The 19,257-nt window shown below is 20.6% G+C and overlaps 2 protein-coding genes across 3 annotated transcripts; one reads left to right on the forward strand and one right to left on the reverse strand.

Moving 5' to 3' along the window:
• Positions 1-4,126: 4,126 nt before the first annotated feature.
• On the reverse strand, positions 4,127-9,221 carry LOC122500273 (mitochondrial import inner membrane translocase subunit Tim21). Its single transcript, XM_043609125.1, has 5 exons — positions 9,064-9,221; positions 8,590-8,788; positions 6,194-6,428; positions 4,748-4,847; positions 4,127-4,483 (listed from the first exon to the last, which is right to left on the reverse strand). The coding sequence occupies exons 2-5, from the start codon at positions 8,780-8,782 to the stop codon at positions 4,343-4,345; spliced, it is 669 nt and encodes a 222-aa protein (XP_043465060.1). The 5' UTR covers positions 8,783-8,788; positions 9,064-9,221; the 3' UTR covers positions 4,127-4,342.
• Positions 9,222-9,254: 33 nt separating this feature from the next.
• LOC122500272 (solute carrier family 66 member 2) lies at positions 9,255-17,922 on the forward strand. Of its 2 annotated transcripts, none has more exons than XM_043609124.1 (5): positions 9,255-9,406; positions 9,542-9,913; positions 12,295-12,431; positions 13,088-13,271; positions 17,136-17,922. In XM_043609124.1, the coding sequence occupies exons 2-5, from the start codon at positions 9,720-9,722 to the stop codon at positions 17,323-17,325; spliced, it is 705 nt and encodes a 234-aa protein (XP_043465059.1). In that variant the 5' UTR covers positions 9,255-9,406; positions 9,542-9,719; the 3' UTR covers positions 17,326-17,922. The 2 variants fall into 2 exon arrangements, with proteins under 2 accessions (XP_043465059.1, XP_043465058.1); XM_043609123.1 differs by having other exon boundaries at positions 9,256-9,406; positions 13,055-13,271.
• Positions 17,923-19,257: the final 1,335 nt, after the last annotated feature.

Raw genomic sequence — 19,257 nt, forward strand, 5'->3', positions numbered from 1 at the left:
CAACGCCTTGCGAGGAAAGGTTTCTTCGTGAGTTTCGTATAATTTTAATTTAACGTGTGCTTATGTTTAATATAATAAAAGATGAATTTTTTGAGTGGGGAAGAAGTTAGATACAAAATAAATCTCGGTCAAAGAACAAGAAAAAAGAATAAATTCATGATTTACTTTCGCCACGCCAAATTTACTTTCGCCACGCTGAATTTACTTTCGCCACGCCAAATTTTACTTTCGCCACGCTCTTCAGAGCAGTTGAGAAAAGATCTACTTTCGCCACACTTTTCAACCAAGAAAAGTACTCCTTTCAGAGCAAGCGTTGGAGAAAGACAATTTTTTAAAAAAAAGTCCGTAAAGTCCATAATTTGATTGAGAAAAGACGAAAAGTTCGTAAATTGTACTATATAATTTAGAGAATTTTAGAGAAATTACAAATGATTGCAGAAATTTAATTATTTTCAAAAGTAATAAAATTCTTCGCAGAAAATCAATTATGTATAAAAATTTTTTATTCTTGTCAAAATTTCAATTATTTTTAGAAATAATTAGATTCTTCTCCGAAATTCAATTATTTTCAAAAATTTTAATAAAAAAAATTCTTGGCAAAATTTCAATTATTTAAAAAGATTTTTTAAATTCTCGTTAAAATTTCAATTATTTTTAGAAATCATTAAATTCTTCTCCGAAATTCAATTATTTTGAAAAATTTTAATAAAATTCTTGGCAAAATTTCAATTCTTTCAACATTTTTTTTTAAATTCTCGTTAAAATTTCAATTATTTTTAGAAATAATTAGATTCTTCTCCGAAATTCAATTATTTTCAAAAATTTTAATAAAATTCTTGTCAAAATTTCAATTATTTAAAAAATTGTTTTTAAATTCTCGTTAAAATTTCAATTATTTTTAGAAATAATTAGATTCTTCTCCGAAATTCAATTATTTTCAAAAATTTTAATAAAATTCTTGCCAAAATTTCAATTATTTAAAAAATTTTTTTTAAATACTCGTCAAAATTTCAATTATTTTTAGAAATCATTAAATTCTTCTCCGAAATTCAATTATTTTCAAGAATTTTAATAAAATTCATGGCAAAATTTCAATTATTTTCAAACATTTTCCTCAATTCAATGATTTTTAATATCTACTATTTTAATAAAATTTTCCATATAAGAATTCAATTATTTAACAAAAAATTTACTCAAACCTTTAATTATTTTCATAAAATAATAAAAATTTTACAGAAATTCAATTATTTACAAATTTTTTTATAAATTTCTTCTCAATCATTCAATTACTTTCATAAATAATAAAATTTTTACAGGGATTCAATTATTTTCATAAAAAATAAAATTCTTTTTAGGAATTCAATTATTTTCATAAATAATAAAACTCGTTGCAGAATTTAAATTATTTTTAATACAATTTTAATCGAATTCTTCGAGAAATATAATTATTCTTAAAAATTTTATTAAAATTCGTCAAAAGAATTCAATTATTTAAAAATGTATTGATAAATTTCTTTATGAGAATTATATTTTCAGAAATATGCAGTTATTCAATAAATTATTTTTTCTGTATTTAAATAATTGAATTCTCTCAAAGAATTTTCTAATAAAAATTGATTTGAAAATGGATTTCAGTTAAAATTTTAGATTGTACAGTGAGTTCTCGCGAGTCGTTCAACTCACGAGTCGTTCAAACTCGTCAGTCGTTCAACAGCTGATCAGTGTCCGATTCACGAGTCGTTCAATTTCTGGTATGCGCGCGCTGGTGCTCAGTGCTGCGTAATTTAAACGGACCAAAGCCATTGAATATTGTGTCTTTCGGGGCGATAAATATGTTTCACACATCCCTGAAATCGCCTTGGAGGCGTGGTTTATGCGTTGAACGACTCGTGAGTTTTATGATCTTGAAAATTTTCGAGAATTGAAGGACTCGCGAGAACTCACTGTAATTGAATATTAAAAGGATTAGAGCGTGAGATTTTAGAAATAATTGATTTTTGAAACGGTTTCAAATTAAAATCTTTGAAAATCTGAATTTTTCATATTATTAACTAACAATTCTGTGGAATTAATTTTTTTTGAGAAAATTTGATTAAGGACTTTTTTTAAAATTATTTCAAGTTTTTTTTCTAATAAATAATAATTTGAGAATGTTTGATTGCGGATTTTTCATTAAAATTATTTCGTTTTTTTTTCTAATAAATAATAATTCTAACGAATAATTGAAATTTTGTAAAATTGAATTGTAAACAAATGAATTTAAAAAATCCTCAAAGAACTTTTTCACTAATTATTAAATTATTAAAATAAGTAGTTTATAAATTTTCAAATAGTTCAAAATAGTTCAAAACATTTTAAAATTGTTACAAATAATTAAAAACTTTTTAAAATAGTCACAAACGATTCAAAATAGTTTAAAATAGTTTAAAATAAAAAGTTAAACATATTTTAAAATTTTATATTTTTTTCGAATTCAATTTATTCGTATTAAATAATTCTGTTCGTAAAAATCCAATTAAAAAACTATTGTAGTAAATATAGAAATATTGTTAAATGAAAATTATGTTAAATAGGTATAAATTTGAATATGGGACAATTATCTGCAATGAAAAAGTTTAAAATCCATTGAACAAAAATTCTGCTAAATAATTGATGTTTTCAGAAATGTCAGTTATATCTAAAATCTAAATTAGAAATTAAAAATTCTATGAACTGAAGGATTTTTAAATAAAAGAGATAGAAAAAATTGAAGTGAACTGTTAAGAGCTTAATAGAAAATTTATTTTTTGAAAATTTTTAAAAAGAAAAAAATTATTCTTTAGAAATTTCTGATAAAGTAGAATATTATTGTAAGAAAAATTCTGACAACAGTGAAAATTAAAAATATGGAACTAAAAATTTTTAATTTAAATTAAATTTAATTTGATTTTAATAAACTAAATAAGTTATAAATTATAATTTCTGTGTTTACAATAGAAGGCTAATTAAATATTTAAACTAGTTATTCATTTCATGGTCATTTAGCTTTCTCATTATGATAAGTAAATAAATTTGCTTTTCTACATTAAAATTTAAACTTTATGTAGGCCAATCGCTTCATTTTTCATTGTAAAATTTTAAACTAAATTTTGAAAAAATCCAAACTTAAAATTTTTTATTAACGATAAGAATAGTGATTAATTTTATAAATACTGTTAAACTTCAAATTTTCAGTTTCTAGATAAAAATAAATAGAAATTTAATTTTTTGTAAATATTTCATGGTGTTGAAAATAGGAATAATTTTTACGAAGGCAATGAAGAGAGAATATATATTACATATGTTATCGAATAAACCTCGACACACCCGTTTCATAATTATCTCGCTCAACCGTGAAAGCTTCAAATTAAAAAAATCAAAACAACGCATTTAATTTAGCATTTTCTGTTTTTTTTTTTGTTTCTAATAAAATAACAGTGATTTGAGATTGAAAGAGGTGTAAAAGAAAATTACATTATCAAGAAATACACAATTCTGTTAAAAATGTTAAAATAATAATAAACTATTTAATGGTTTTTTATAGAAAATATTTTTCTATAAATATATTTTTCTATTTTTTTTATTTTGTTTTTTTTTTTTTTTTTTTTATTTTTTTTTTTTTTTTTATTTTTTTTTTTAATTTTATTAAATTGATATAATTAATTAAATTTAACAAAAATGATGGTTTTATTACTCGGTCGTTTAATTTAACGTTTTGTTTATCGAAAAAACTCGCAGAGTTTACTTTAGTTTTAGCTCCCAGTCGATTTTTTTTGTAACTTTGGGATTTTTCATTTTGTTTAGAAGAACTTTCTTGTTTCAAGAACTAAAAAAATTACAAAGTATTGAAAATATATTTATAGAAAAATTTACTAGACGCCAAAACTAGTGTGAATTCTACGGATTCTTTCAAATTAAACAGAAAAAATATTAAATTTGTAGATATTTAAAAAAATATTAAATAATAAAATATTATAATTGTTCTACTGTTAGATTTGTTGAATAAAAATAAATTATTTAAAAAAACGTATTAAAAGAAAATAGTAATAATTATGGAAGAAAAATTGCAAACGTAAAGAATAATATAGATAAAAATAAGAGACGGCTCTTTTAATAATATTTTTATCCTTTTATTTAAAACTATCGGCGAAATCGTAAATTACGCTTGCTGATAATTCAACAACAGTATTTAAAAAGTTTTATATAAAATGAAAAATTATATATACAGGAAGTTGATGAACGACTAGTTGCGATTTATCGAAATTCGCGAATTCGGATTTTTTTTTGTTCCATTATAGAGTTTTGTTTTGTAAATATTATATACTTAAAACATTGGAGATGTCAGTTCATTAGTTGCAGTTATAGTTGGCGCGGAATTCCGAATATCTTCCAAAATAATAGTTGAACGGAACATATCTTCCAATTTTACGATTAAATAAACGTACTCGTAATCTCCAGATTGTGTCTGTAATAAAAAGAAACTTTGTTATTTTGTATTCCATATGTAAAAACTAATTATTCCGGTACATTTCGATAAAAATCTGACATTATTTTCAATTATCATTTTTTTTTCTTTAAAAATTAAATTAGGTTTTTATTAAATTATATTAAATTTAATTTAAAATTAAATTGCATATTTTAATAGTTATTAATTAATTAAATTTTAATTTTAATTTAATTAAATAATTAATTTTAATTTAAAATTAACTTTTTCTTTTACTAAATTTACCTCCTTGACTTCTAAGTGTACAGTTCCCCTTTTTCGGATTCCCTGAACGTAAAATTGCATTCTCACGTGCTTAATTCCATTTTGCATGATAATATTGTGTCTGAAAGTAATAAAACATTGATATAAAGAACAGTATAATAAACTATAAATTTGGAAATTTTTTATTTTAATTTTAGAAATACAAAATTCTATTTATTATAGAAAAATTTCTCCAATTATTTGGAGAATATTGGAAACAATAATAGATAATTGGAAAAATTTTTAGCAGAATTCGCTTTTAATTATTTAGTCGAATTTAGGAGAAATTTTAGTAGAGAAAATTTTATTTTATAAGAATTTTTGATTAAATGAAATCAAGCGAGCAGACTTACAGTAAATTATAAATAAATGGATTTTTTTATTTCAATTACAGAAATAAAAATTTTTGCAATTATTTCTTGTTTGATAATAATCATTATTATAATTGTATACTATCGAATTCGAAATAAGAGAAAATTGGAAAAAGTTTAATTTATCAGTATTTATATTTTTATTATTTACGTCAAATATAGCAGAATTTTTGGTAAATTGAATTTTATTTTAGTGTAATTTTTCACTAAATAAAATTTAGCAGATTTACAGTATTTATTTTAATTAAAAATATGCAGTTTTTTTATTTTAGTCGGAGAAACATAAATTTTTCCAATCGCCCTTTGTTCAATATTCTTCATTGTTATAAATATAAATTATCGAATTCGAAACAAGAGACAATCAGAGAAATTTTTATTTAACAGAATTTGCTTTTAATTATTTACTTACTAAATTATCATTTTAGTCGAATTTAGCAGAAAATTTGATTTGTGCAGAATTTTTTGATTAAATAAAATTTAGAAAATTTAGAGTACTTTTAATAGATTTAGAATAAATTACAAATTATATTTTTTTATTTTAAATCGAGAAATAAAAATTTCTCCAATTATTTTTGGTTTGATGTTCATTATTAATAATTAATAATATTGAATTTGAAACAAGAGACAAATTGGAAAAAATTTTATTCAACAGAAATTCGCTTGAATTTCATTGAAATATTGCATTTTAGAGACTTTTTAGTAAAGTGAATTTTATTTAACCGATTTTTTGATTAAACAAAATCTCAGCGAACTGATTTATCATTTAATCGAATTCGGTTAATTAAAATTTTATTTTATACTCGGAAAAAATATTTCACCTGAAACATGGATAATTTTCTCTAGAATAGCTAAAGTCTTAACTGAAGTAACTAAAAATTTCGCTAATGTAATAAAATTTGTAAATGTTCCAGAAAAAATATTTTTTGCGTGTAATTTGTTTAAATGTAAATTTAAGTTATTGAATTTTATTGATAAATTAAAGTGAATAAAAATTAAAATAAAATATATTAATATAATGAACTGTAAATAATGAAATTACTTTGAAAATTAAAATTACCTCACGTGAGTTCGTCGTCCTCGACGACTTTCTTCCCCGTATGCCTTAACTGGTTCCCCAAGAGCGTCCAAAATTCGCGAATCTTGTAAACATCGCTTCGTGGCTTTATTATAAATTCCATTTATACTCCTCTCGGAAAATAATTCTTTCAATATTGTATAAAAAATACCAGCAGTTACTCCAACTCCTCCAATAATAACACACAAGTACCAAGCTGATTTTGTGTTCTCTTTTACTACAAAAACAAAGAAAAACTTACATTTTTTTCAAAATTCTCCTTTTTCAGTTTTCATATTTTTTATTTAAAAAATAGAGAAAGAAAAGGTCAGGCTTCATAGTCTGTCCCCTATTTCCCTAAAAGTCCCCTTTTTTAATTTTGGTCCCTAAACGTACCCTATTTTGAAAATTTCAAAATTTTTTTTTTTTTTTCTATTTTTTTCGTCGCAGGAAATCAATTATTTAAAATATTTTTTAAGTAATTCTGCAAAAGAATTCAATTATCTTGATAACCAACAAAATTCTCCCCATAAAATCAATTATTTTAAGGATTTTTAATGAAATTCTTTTCCAAAATTCAATTATTTTGATAAATATCAAAATTCTTCTCAAGAATTCAATTATTGTCAAAAATTTTTATTAAATTCTGGGCAAAATTCCAATTATTTAAACAAAATTTAATAAAATACTTTGCATGAATTCAATTATTTTGATAAATTTTAATGAATATCTCGTCAAGAATTCAATTATTTTTATACATAGCAACATTTTTCGCCAAACATTCAATTATTTTCAAAAATTTAAATAAAATTCTCTGCAAAATTTCAATTATTTTCAAAATTTTTTTGCAATTAAATGTTTTTAAATATTTACTATTTTCATAAAATTTATCAACACATTTAATTATAGAAAAAACTTGTTCATACAATATTCTACGAAAAAATTCAATTATTTTCATAAATAATAAAATTTCATTTACGAATTCAATTATTTTCATTGGAGAATTTTAAATATTTTTAATACAATTTTAAATAAATTCCTTGAAAAATGCAATTATTATGAAAAATTTTATTAAAACTTGAGGAAAGAATTGAATTTTAAGAAACATTCAATTATTCAATAAAACAATAAAATTCGTTGCAATATGTAATTCAAATATTTTCATAAATAACATTTAATTCGTGGCAGAAAATCAATTATTTTCAAAAATTTTTAAGTAATTTTGCAAAAGAATTCAATTAGCTTGATAAACAACAAAATCGCATAAATTCTCCACATAAAATCAATTATTCTAAGGAATTTTAGTAAAATTCTTTTCCAAAATTCAATTATTTTGATAAATACCAATATTCATCAGAAGAATTAAATTCTTTTGAAAAGTAATAAAATACTTTGCAGAAATTAAATTATTTTCAAAATTGTTTAAAAATTCTCGTCAAGAATTAAATTATCTTTATAAATAGATAGGGAAATTCTTCTCAAGAATTAAATTATTGTCAAAATTTTTTTAGAAATTTCTGCTCAAGAAGTCAATTATTTTCGAAAATTTTAATAAAATTCTTCTCATGAATTCAATTGTTTTTAAACATTATTATTTAAATTCTTCTCAGGAATTCAATTATTTTTAAAAAATTAAATAAAATTCTTCAAAAAGTTTTCAATTTGTATTTCCAAAAATCGTTATAAAATTCTTTAATATAATAAATTTAATTAAAATTTTAATTAAATTCCTTAAAAGAAATTAAATATTTTCAAAAGTTGTTAATACAATTTTTCGTAAAAATAAAATTTTAAGAAACATTCAATATCATTCATTTTTATATTTAAATAATTGATTTCTCGTAGAATTAAATTATTGTTTTTCGTACTTTTAACTAACAATTTTGTAAAATTAATTTTTTTTGAAAAAGTTTTTTTTATTATTTTTTTTTTATTACAGTAACAATATTCTTATAATAATAAAATAATTATTTTGTCAGTCGGTCATCTTTAATTATTATAAAACAGAAAGAAATGGATCACTCCGAGTCTTCGACTCGGAGTGATCCATTTCTTTATGTTTTATAATAATATTTTTATGAGTTGTTTAATTTGAAAAGGTTTGAATTTGAAATTTTTGAACATCTTAATTCCAATGAAAAAAAATGATTAAATTTTTATTTTAAATAAAACTATTGATGTTTTCGAATAATTTTACTTTTGAAGAAATTTGTAAATAAATTTAATAAAACATTTTCTTTGAGTATCTGTCTATAAATAAATTATATTTTTATCTTTAATTAAGCAATTTTTATGATCCCCTAAAAGTTCCCTATTTTTTAATTTTCAGTACCCTATTTCCCCTAAAATACTTTTTAGGGGCACTGTGAAACCTGAAAGGTAAAAAAAAAAACGTTTACCTACTTCCGCAAATCCGGTTTGGATCTGATTTCTCGATTTTGATCGATCACTTTTTGCTGGCACATTTTGACTCTGATTTGAATAGAAAACTTGCGAATGGGAAGGAAATTTGGAGCAACATATGGGAATTGCTGGTAAATTATATAAAAAACGTTTTTGTCTCAGAATTTGGTTAACTCGGGAAGTTGCCATTATTTTCTGTAGAGAGAAAACAAAAGAATGGAGTTATTTGTTTCACGAACAATGGAAACAAAATAGAGATAACTGTTGATTTCAATAATTAAAGAAAATTGTTTCGTTTAAATTTGTCTAAAAACAAATTTTGTTAGAAAAAACGTGATAAAAAATACGATACAAAATATGTCTCTAGAATAAAAGATATAGAAAATAATATATAAATCGACGAGAAAATAAAAAATGTAAACAAGGTTAAATTTCGTAAATACGAAAAATACTTCAAAAGCAGAACTTACTTGTTTTCGCTATTTCCTTAATTTACGGAAATTGCAATTTCCTTTATCATTTAATCACTCTTCGTGATTAAGTTGTTAAACAATTTATTTTTTTCCAAAAATTCCGCAATTCAAGATTTGTAAGTACAAGAGGTTAAGAATTAGTTCCCCCACTGACCGTTTATGGTGGTGACGGCGCAAAAACAAGTTTTGTTTTGACACTTCTTGCTTCTGCTTCTATTGTAACAAAACGTCAATTTTTTTTATAAAATAAATTATGTAATTTTTGAAGAGAGAAAATTTACAATAGTTTATAATTGTTATAGATTTGATATTATCGACGAATTTGATGAAACTAGTAACGGTAAGAATTATTGATAATATTTTTCGTCTTTTTCTTTTATTCCCCCTGCAAACATAACCTGTTAGAAAAATTAAATTTTTCTGTGCATTATTCATTATATGTTAATTATTATAATGCATGTACTTTTATCAACAGGTTTTTGAGTTGAAACAAAGCTAATAAATAATTAAATGTATTTGTTGACGATGAATCATCATATCAACTGTGGAATTGTAACTTCATTTATTCAGTGATGAAGAGGTTACATTAAAAATTAGTTAGCTTATCTTTAAATGCCACGTTTAGATTATCAGAAAATTTTAACGAAACAAAAATGTTGGAGAATTATGAGGATATAACGTTTGCAAATGTTGCGGGATGGATTGCATCGGGTGCAATGATTTTTGGTGGTGTGGTGCCATATATTCCACAGTATAGACAAATTAAAAATAAAGAAGATCCTGAAGGATTTTCACTTTATGTGTGTTTAGCTCTATTAATTGCCAATACTCTGCGGATCCTCTTCTGGTATGTATTCAATATAAAAACATTTATAATCTGTATTAAATTAACATTTTTTTTTATTTTAATTGCTGATAATGTATTTAAATTATATTTATAGTTATTCGTGTCGAAATGGTTTATAAACATAATGAAGAGTAAATTGTATTTTAATTTCTTGTTTTTTAGAGTGAATCGGTTTTTTTGATACTCGTAATTAATATTTGTAATTAATATTGTTAGCATTGTTAGTAATGATGCATTAATTACTGAAAATAATACAGTAAAGTATTATAAATTATTTTATTGTTATAAAAAAGTAAAAAAGATTTTTTTGTCTTCCGTGACATATTTCTGTGTAATTATTACAAATTTAGGAAATGTCGAGTAATATTTATTTAAATTTAATTGTTTTATTTCTTCATTTGATTTTTTATTTTTCTTCATTCATTTTATTTTTCTTTCATTAATTGTTTTTTTTAACTCATTAACTGTTTTATTTTTTATTTTGTTCATCGTTTACTCACTGTTAATTTTAATTTATTTCCACATTCTGATTTATATTTTCTATTTCGCAATATTTATTCTCAATCCAGGCCTCGGATATTATTGACTTTTTCGGATATTTATAAAATATTTTTATAATGTAAAAAATAAAATTATAAAAAATAATTATAGTCAAAAGTTTTGAAAATTCTTTTTGAATAAATTTTCAAATTAAATTCTCGAAGTGTACAATTAAAAATATTTTGAATAAATGAAATTTTGTGAAATTAAATTGAAAATAATTGATTTTTTAAAGTATTTTATTACAAATTTTTAAGGATCAACTTTTGAAGAATTTTAATTGCAAAATTTTGAAAATATTTGAATACTGAACAAATTTGATGAAAAATCTTCAATTGTAAAATTCACTATAGTAGGTGTTTAGTATTCCAAGAACTTTTTTATTCTAATTTTCTAAAATTCAATTATTTTTAATTGCATATTTCCGAAAATTGAAATACATACAAAAAATAATAAGATTACAATTTTTTAGAATTATTTTTAACATTTTGGAAAAAACAATCATTTTCAAAATTTTTAATTAACAATTCTTCAAAAAATTACTTTTTAAATAATTTTTTAAATTCTTTTAAGAAATTCAATTATTTTTGATAAATTAGATTATAATATTTCAAAAAAAAAAAAATTTTTAGAATTATTTAATCATAATTTTTTAGAGTTAGGTATTAATTTTTCAAGAAATCCAATTATTTTTAAAAGACTTTACAAAATTTCCATTGTTTGGAATTTTTTAATTGTATATAATTGAAAAACTATTATCTTTCAAAAATTATTTTTAGGAATTTCTTTATTATAATTTTTTTTAAATATTATACTTCAATCACTTTTCAATTTTTAAAAATATAATAAAGAAATTCTTAAAATTAATTAAGTAAAAATATTTTTAAATAATTTTTGAAAGATGAACATTTTTCAATTATATACAAACAAACAAAATTTCAATCAATTGAAATTTGATAAAGTCTTTTAAAAATAATTGAATTTTTGAAAAATTTAAACAAAAATAACGAAATGAAGAAGAAGAATTTTAATTACAAACACGAATATAATTTCTCTAAAATATTAATAAGACAGTTACAATTATTATAAAAAATGAAATTTTTGTATTTAAATAATTGAATTCTCGAAGAACTGTTGAAAAATTATAAAAAAAATAATTGATTTAGAAATGAAGTTTAGTTAAAAATTGTCGAAAATAATTTAATTTTGGAAATGTAATTGTAATTTTTAAAAATTATTAAATTTCAAAAGGTTTCAAATTGAAAATTTTTAGATTTTATTTCCCGTCGTAAAAATAAGTATTTAAAGATATTTAATTAACAAAATTGTTCAACTTTTGAATAATTGAATTTAGAAATCAGCAATACAAAATAATATTTTTGTGTCAACACTGAATTTAATAAACGACTTTTTTTTGTATTTTTCATTAACTAAATAGACTTTTTTTTAGCCTTAAAGTCATTCCGAGGCCTGTCAATTGCCCAAAAGTTCTTCACGTTAAAATGAACGAAATTTATTTATTTCTTTTCCAAATTCAAATTTTAGAATAATATTTCGTTCTCCTGTTAAAAAATAATGTCGTTTCAAAATTTTCAACACACATTTTTATTGAATTTAATTTATTTAATTTTTTTGCTCTCAGTAAGAAAAAATTTTTACAAAATGAAAAATGTAAGTGTTTAGAAATTTTTTAGAACTATTTACAGATAAATTTTATATTAAATATTATTTACAGGTAAATTTTAATAATTTAATTGATTTCGTGAATTTTAATGAATTTTATTGTAATTTTTATTTAATTTTATTGTAATGCAAAATAACTAATGAAAAAAATGTTTCAGGTTTGGAAAGCGATTCGAATTGCCTTTATTGTTACAAAGTATTCTTATGATTATCACAATGCTTCTAATGATTAGGCTGTGTATTAATATCCGTGCCAAAAATCAAATTATAAAATCCAGGGAAAGAGTTTTTACTGGTAAGAGGAGAAACTTTTTTTGATTCTTAATCCTTGATGATAAAATAATTCACTACTAAATTTTGCTTGAAATGAAATTTTTTTTCTGGAAAATTCAATTTTTTAACATTTTTTTAGTAGTTTTTGGTTTTAATTTTTAAAATTTGTTTTTCTTTAATTTTGGGATCTAATTTACATTTTTTGTATTCTTAATACTTATTTTTATTTAGTATATTTAATATTTTTTAGTATATTTTTTTTCTTCTGGAAAATTCTAATTTTTTAACATTTTTTTTTAGTAGTTTTTGGTTTTAACTTTTAAAATTTGTTTTTCCTTAATTTTGGGATCTAATTGATATTTTTAGTATTTTTAATACTTATTTAGTATATTTAAAACTTTTTAGTATTTTTAATACTTTTTGGCATATTTATATATTTAATATATTCAATTTTGTTGATTATGACTAATTTTACAATTTAATAATTAATTTGAACCAATTTTTGTTCTCGTCACAAGCCACAAAGGAGAAAAAATTCTCATGGCTTTTATGTATGATTTTTCGAAAAAGAAAAAATTTTTCGCTTTGACTAACAGAAAAAAAACAATTATTAGTGCTTCTTTTTTTTAATACTAATTTCAATAGATATGGACATTAAATTCTTTTGGAAATGGACAGACTTCCAATCGTATCTCAACTTTATCCTGATCTTTGGAATGGTCTGTGGAGCTTTAATGTACCTCTTCCTGGATGTTCCTATTTTCGTTGAGGTAGTGGGATTGTTGGCTGTATTAACTGAGGCAATGTTGGGCGTACCTCAATTTATACGCAATTGCGGTAATAAGTCAACGGAAGGCATGAGGTTTGTGTCATTTTATCAATTCGTTTAATTTTCCTTAATGATAAAGTGTGTAAAAATAGTTCATCTACAATTACAAGTATAGACGTTGAGAAAAGTCATTCATGTTTGAAGGAAAACAGAGAATTGGAAGAACGAGAATTATTCGAAATCGAAATTTTATTTTAAATTTATTTATTTATTATCGATTTACGATTTACTTGAACTTTGGGATTTTAAATTGTAAAATAAATAACAATTTTTAATTAATATTGAGTTAGCAAAGAATTTTAAATAATTAAACAACAAAAAATTTTTTAGCATTTAATCAATTTTTGAAATTTTTTAATTTGAATTAATTGAATTTCTCCTTTTAATTCAATATTAATAATTTTTATAAATTGAAAATTTTCTAGTTGAATTTTTTTCTAGTTTGACTAAAATTTCGTTAAATATATTACAGAGTTTCTACAATTTATGAAAAAGATTGAAATCATTGAATTGTCATGGAATTTCATTTTGGTTCATTAAATCAGGAAAAATCTCATAAAATTTCTGAATGCATGAAAATTTCTATAAAAAAATTTGTTCGAATTTTCACTGTTCCTAAATTTATTATATCAAATTTCTGTTTAGCTGCATTTTCGTTTCAAAAGAATATTTAATTAACTGATTTCTTATCTAACGGAATTTCTTTTTTATCCAACATTATTGCAGCAGATTATCTAGTTCATGAAATATTTAATTATCATAATTTCCATTTATCAGAATTTATAATTATCAGATATTCTATTTAACTCTATTTAACAGAATAATAATTTAATGTTCTTCAGTCGAATTTCTACATAATTCATTTATTTATTTATTTAAATACTGAAATTTGACTAAATTCACCAGTGAAAAATAATAATAATGTATTTATTTATTAATTAAGTATTTATTAAAGAGAACAAAAATTATTGATGAATTTGTCATTAGGAAATTATAGAAAAATCAAATAATTTTGCAAGGAATAATTTGTAGAAACCCTGTCTTAATAAAAAAAAGTCCGCATATAGAGTTGTTATAGAAATGAAATGAAAATTCGAGTCTCTAATAATAATGATGAGTTAAAAAATTATTTGGCTGGAATAAATATTTTTTTTTATTCAGAATGAACTTAAAAAAAGGAATCTTTGTCTTAATAAAAAAAGACTATTTATCAGAAATTTGATTGAAATTAAAGTAAATTAGTCTCTAATAAAAATGCCGAGTTAAAAAATTATTTGGATTGAATAAATATTTTTATGATTTGTAATTAACATGACAAAGAAAATCCTGCCTCTTTATAAAAAAGTCCATTTATAGAAATATGATTGAAATCGAATAAAATTAGAATTCTAAGACTAACGAGTTAAAAATAATAATGATGAGTTAAATTATTCTGGTTGAATATAAATACAGGCCTCGGATATTATGACTTTTTCTACTATTTTTAAAAATTGCGACTTTTTCTACTTTTCTTCCAAATATTTCAACAAAATACCGGATTTTTACTATAAAATGCAACTAATTTCGATTTTAATAGTGTGAAAAATAAATATAGACAATTCTTTCAAAAATTACTTTTTTGAATAATTTTTCGAATTAAATTCTCGAAGAATACAATTAAAAAAATTTTGAATAATTCAAATTATTGAAAATTTAGTTGAAAATAATTAATTTTCTTCGAGTATTTTATTACAATTTTTAGAAATCAACTTTTGAAGAATTTCAATTGAAAATTTTGAAAATAATTTAATTCTCAAAAATTTTAATGAAAAATCTTCAAGTGTAAATTTAAAAATGAAAATTAATGTAAATTAGCTTCTAAAAATTGTATTAAAATATTTGTAACTACAGAAATTCTTAGAATTTTTTCATTATCATTTTTTAAAATTCAATTATTTTCAATAACATATTTCCAAACGTTTGAATACATACAAAAAATAATAACAAAAATAATAATAAAAATTGATTTGGAATTATTTTTAACATTTTGGAGAAACCAATCATTTTCAAAATTTTTAATTACAATTCTTCAAAATACCTATAAGTTTTTTTTTACTAAATATTTTTTAAGAAATTCAATTATTTTCGAAAATTTACATTAGAATATTTTTGAAAAAATAATTCTTTTACTTTAAAAGGTAATTGTTTAATCATAATTTTTTAAAATTCAATTATCTTCGAATAAAGTCAATAAAAATTTTTTAAAAATTACATTTTTAGACTTATTAATATTTGAGAGAAATCATATTCTTATTTATAATTAAAATTCTTCTAAAATTTTGTTATTTTTTTTTTATATTTTTCAAAAATTCAATTATTTTTAAAAGATTGTACAAAATTTCAATTGTTTGGAATTTTTTTAATTGTATATAATATACATAATTGAAAAACTATTATCTTTCAAAAATTATTTTTAAATATTGGTAAAAAATTAATTTTAAGAATTCCTTTATTATAATTTTTTAAAATATTACACTTCAATAACTTTTGAATTTTGAATTTTTTAAAATTTTATAATAAAGAAATTCTTAAAACTAATTTTTTACAAATATTTATAAATAATTTTTGAAAGATAATATTTTTTCAATTACAAATTAAAAAATTACAAATAATTGAAATTTTGTAGTCTTTTAAAAATAATTGAATTTTTGAAAAAAATAAATAAAAAATAACGAAATTTAAAAAAAAATTTAATTTACTTAAAAGATTTATCTAAAATATGAATAAGTCTAAGAAAGTAATTTTTTAAAAAATTTTATTTTCTTTGTTCGAAGATAATTGAATTTTAAAAAGTTATGAACAAAACAATTCTAAAAATTATTTTTTTAAAAATATTGTAATGTAATTTATAAAAAATTATTGAATTTCTTAAAAGAATTTAAAGAATTTTTTTAAAATTATAGTTTTTTGAAGAATTGTAATTAAAAATTTTGAAATGATTGTTTTCTCCAAAATGTTAAAAATAATTCTAAAAAATTGTAATCTTATTATTTTTTGTATGTATTTGAATTTTAGAAAATTAGAATAAAAATGTTCTTGGAATTATATTTTTCAAAAAATTTTTTAATATCATTTTTAAAAGCTAATTTTCATTAAATTTTATTTTAAAAATACTATAGTTAATTTTACAATTCAAAATTTTTCATTAAATTTGTTGAGTATTCAAATATTTTCAAAATTTTACCATTAAAATTCTTCAAAAGTTGATCTTTAAAAATGGTAATAAAATACTTTAAAAAATTAATTATTTTCAATTCAATTTCACAAAATTTCAATTATTCAAAATTTTTTTATTTGTATTCTTCGAGAATTTAATTCGAAAAATTATTCAAAAAAATAATTTTTGAGACAACACTGAATTAGATAAACGACATTTTCGACTTTTTTGTATTTTTGATTTAATAATTATTTATTTGAAAATAATTTAATTGCTAATGTCACGCACTGTAAAATATAAGGCCTGTAAATATTTTGTATTATTGACAATTAACGTTAAATAAGGAAATAAAGAGAAATTAAAAAGAAATGCAATTGAAAAAAAAAATGAAAAAACTGAATTAAAATAAGGAATTGAAAATAATTATTATGAGTTAAAATATTATTCGGATTGAATAAATATTTTTTATCATTTGCAATTAAAAAAATAATTAAATAGTCAAATAAGGAAATAATAAGAAATTAAAAAGAAGTTCAAATGACAAAAAAAATTGAAAAACTAAATTAAAGTCTCTAATAAGTAAGGAATTCGAATTGAAAATAATAATGAGTTACGATATTATTCTGATTGAATAAATATTTTTTATCATTTTTCAATTACCATGAAAAAAAGGAAATAATGAGAAAATAATTAAATTTCAGTGTTGTGATGGTGATGATGTGGACTTGTGGCGATACATTTAAAACTTGCTATTTTATACATCGTGAAGCACCAATTCAATTTGGTATTTGTGGAGCGCTTCAAGTTTTAATTGATGTATCAATACTTCTGCAGGTCTATCTTTATCGCACTAATTCAAATATATCGAGAAATGTTACTAGGACAGATTGAATCGAGATGCCAAGCAGAGAGTCTGCATTGTTACCAAATGATAATATACCTGAAGTCGAAGCTAATCCCGAAACTAATGTTGATTCTTCTTAATTAATATTAAGATAAGATAAGATAATTATCAATTATTGACGATAATAATGCCTCGTTTCAGCGGCATTCTTGTAATATAAAAACGGAACTCTTTTTTAAACTATTGTGAGATAAGATTTCCAATTGTTTTTATTTTTATTTTTTTTTGTATTTTTTTATGTATTTTAATCAGTTTGATATATACATATACTCTCCAACTATACATTAGGAAATCTAGTCTACCAATTAATTAGTGAATAGGACTTTTTAAACGCTTTTCTCAGTTATTGATGTAAGAGAAAATATTTTAGTGAAAAAGGAAAAAGAGAAAGAAAGAAATGTCATTTGTGATAAAGCACAAAGTTGCGAGTTTTTAACGATTTCTTGAAAATTGATTTTTTTCGAGAAATCTTGTGAATTAAACGTCTTATGCATTTGAATTTTTAGATAAATTGTCTACGGATAAAAAACTATAGGAATAAATGTATATATATATACAATAAATATTTATTGTTGTAATTTTTATATTCACGAGTTTGCACAATTGAGATAAGCTTTTTTTTCTATTCTACTTCTCTACCTCGATTTTAATTTTTAATTCTAATTGCACTTTGCGATTAGTTTTTTATTTCTAAATTTATGATATAATTTTTAAAATTTCAATAGTAATTAAATTAACATTTGACTTGGAGAATTGATAATTAATTTTACGTCTTTAATTAATAATTAAATATTATGTAATTTTTTAAAAGTATGAAATAAAATTTATAATTCTTTCGTTTTTATTGTCGATTATATAAAATATTTGACGCTATTCATTGTGATTAGAAACATTATAATAATATCTTTAATTTATAAAATACTGATGTTTATTTTATTTTTTCTTTAGTAAAATAATCAGAGTTGCCATAGGTCAGAGGAAATCAGTAATTAAAGAAAAAATTAGGAAAAAATAATTAATTATGGAAAAAAAATCAGAGAATTTTATCAAAAAGTGATAAGAAAAAAGATTAAATTTCTTTTTGAATTTTTTTCTGCTCACAAATGTGAAATAGTTACGAATTTTTAAACAATTATATTCGAAAGTTTTGATAATACACTTTTTATAAGAATTCAATTTTAATACAATTATAAGAGAAAAGTCAATTATTTTCAAAAATGTTAATGAAATTCTTTGCGAGAATTCAATTATTTCCATAAATAACAAATTTCTTCGCATAAATTCAATTATTTTCATAAATAACGAATTTCTTCGCATAAATTTAATAATTTTTAAAAATAACAAATTTCTTCGCACAAATTCAACTATTTTCAAAAATTATAAGAAAATTGTGAGAGAAATTCAATTTTTTTCATAAATAACAAATATCCTCGAATAAATTCAATTATTTTCGAAAATTGTAAGAAAAATGTGAGAAAATTTAAATTATTTCCTAAAAATTTTTAATAAAATTTATTAATCAAATATTTTTAATTACGATTATTAACAAATACGAATATTTTTAAAAATTGTAAGTAATTCTTCGTAAAATTTAATTACTTAAAAAATTTTCAATTAATATTATTAAAAAAAATTACAATATTTTCAAAAAATTTAAATAAATTTTTTAATATTCTCTAGTATAATTCTTCAAAAGGTTTTTTTAAAATTATTATTAACCTTTTAAAGTTTTTCTCTTAATTAAATAATTAAAGAAAAACTTCAAAAGTATTCGATTTTCAAAAAGTTTAATAATTTTCTTTTGAAAAATTCAATTATTTTAATAAATAATAAGTTTCTTCTTATATGAATTCAATTATTTTAAAAAATTGTACTAAAAATTGTGAGGAAAATTCAATAATTTCTAAAAGTTTTAATAA

Source organism: Leptopilina heterotoma, unplaced genomic scaffold (genome assembly GCF_015476425.1).
Source record: "Leptopilina heterotoma isolate Lh14 unplaced genomic scaffold, ASM1547642v1 Lhet_183, whole genome shotgun sequence".
In the NCBI taxonomy this organism is placed as follows: Eukaryota; Metazoa; Arthropoda; class Insecta; order Hymenoptera; family Figitidae; genus Leptopilina; species Leptopilina heterotoma.

Coding starts and splice junctions, on each gene's coding strand:
- LOC122500273 (XM_043609125.1), bottom strand. CDS start 8,782: ATGGCAACTTCCCGAGTTAACCAAATTCTGAGACAAAAACGTTTTTTA. Junction 6,429..8,589: donor AACCGGATTTGCGGAAGTAG/GTAAACGTTTTT, acceptor TTGTTTTTGTAG/TAAAAGAGAACACAAAATCA. Junction 4,484..4,747: donor TACACTTAGAAGTCAAGGAG/GTAAATTTAGTA, acceptor TTTTTATTACAG/ACACAATCTGGAGATTACGA.
- LOC122500272 (XM_043609123.1), top strand. CDS start 9,720: ATGTTGGAGAATTATGAGGATATAACGTTTGCAAATGTTGCGGGATGG. Junction 9,914..12,294: donor ACTCTGCGGATCCTCTTCTG/GTATGTATTCAA, acceptor AAAATGTTTCAG/GTTTGGAAAGCGATTCGAAT. Junction 13,272..17,135: donor AAGTCAACGGAAGGCATGAG/GTTTGTGTCATT, acceptor ATTAAATTTCAG/TGTTGTGATGGTGATGATGT.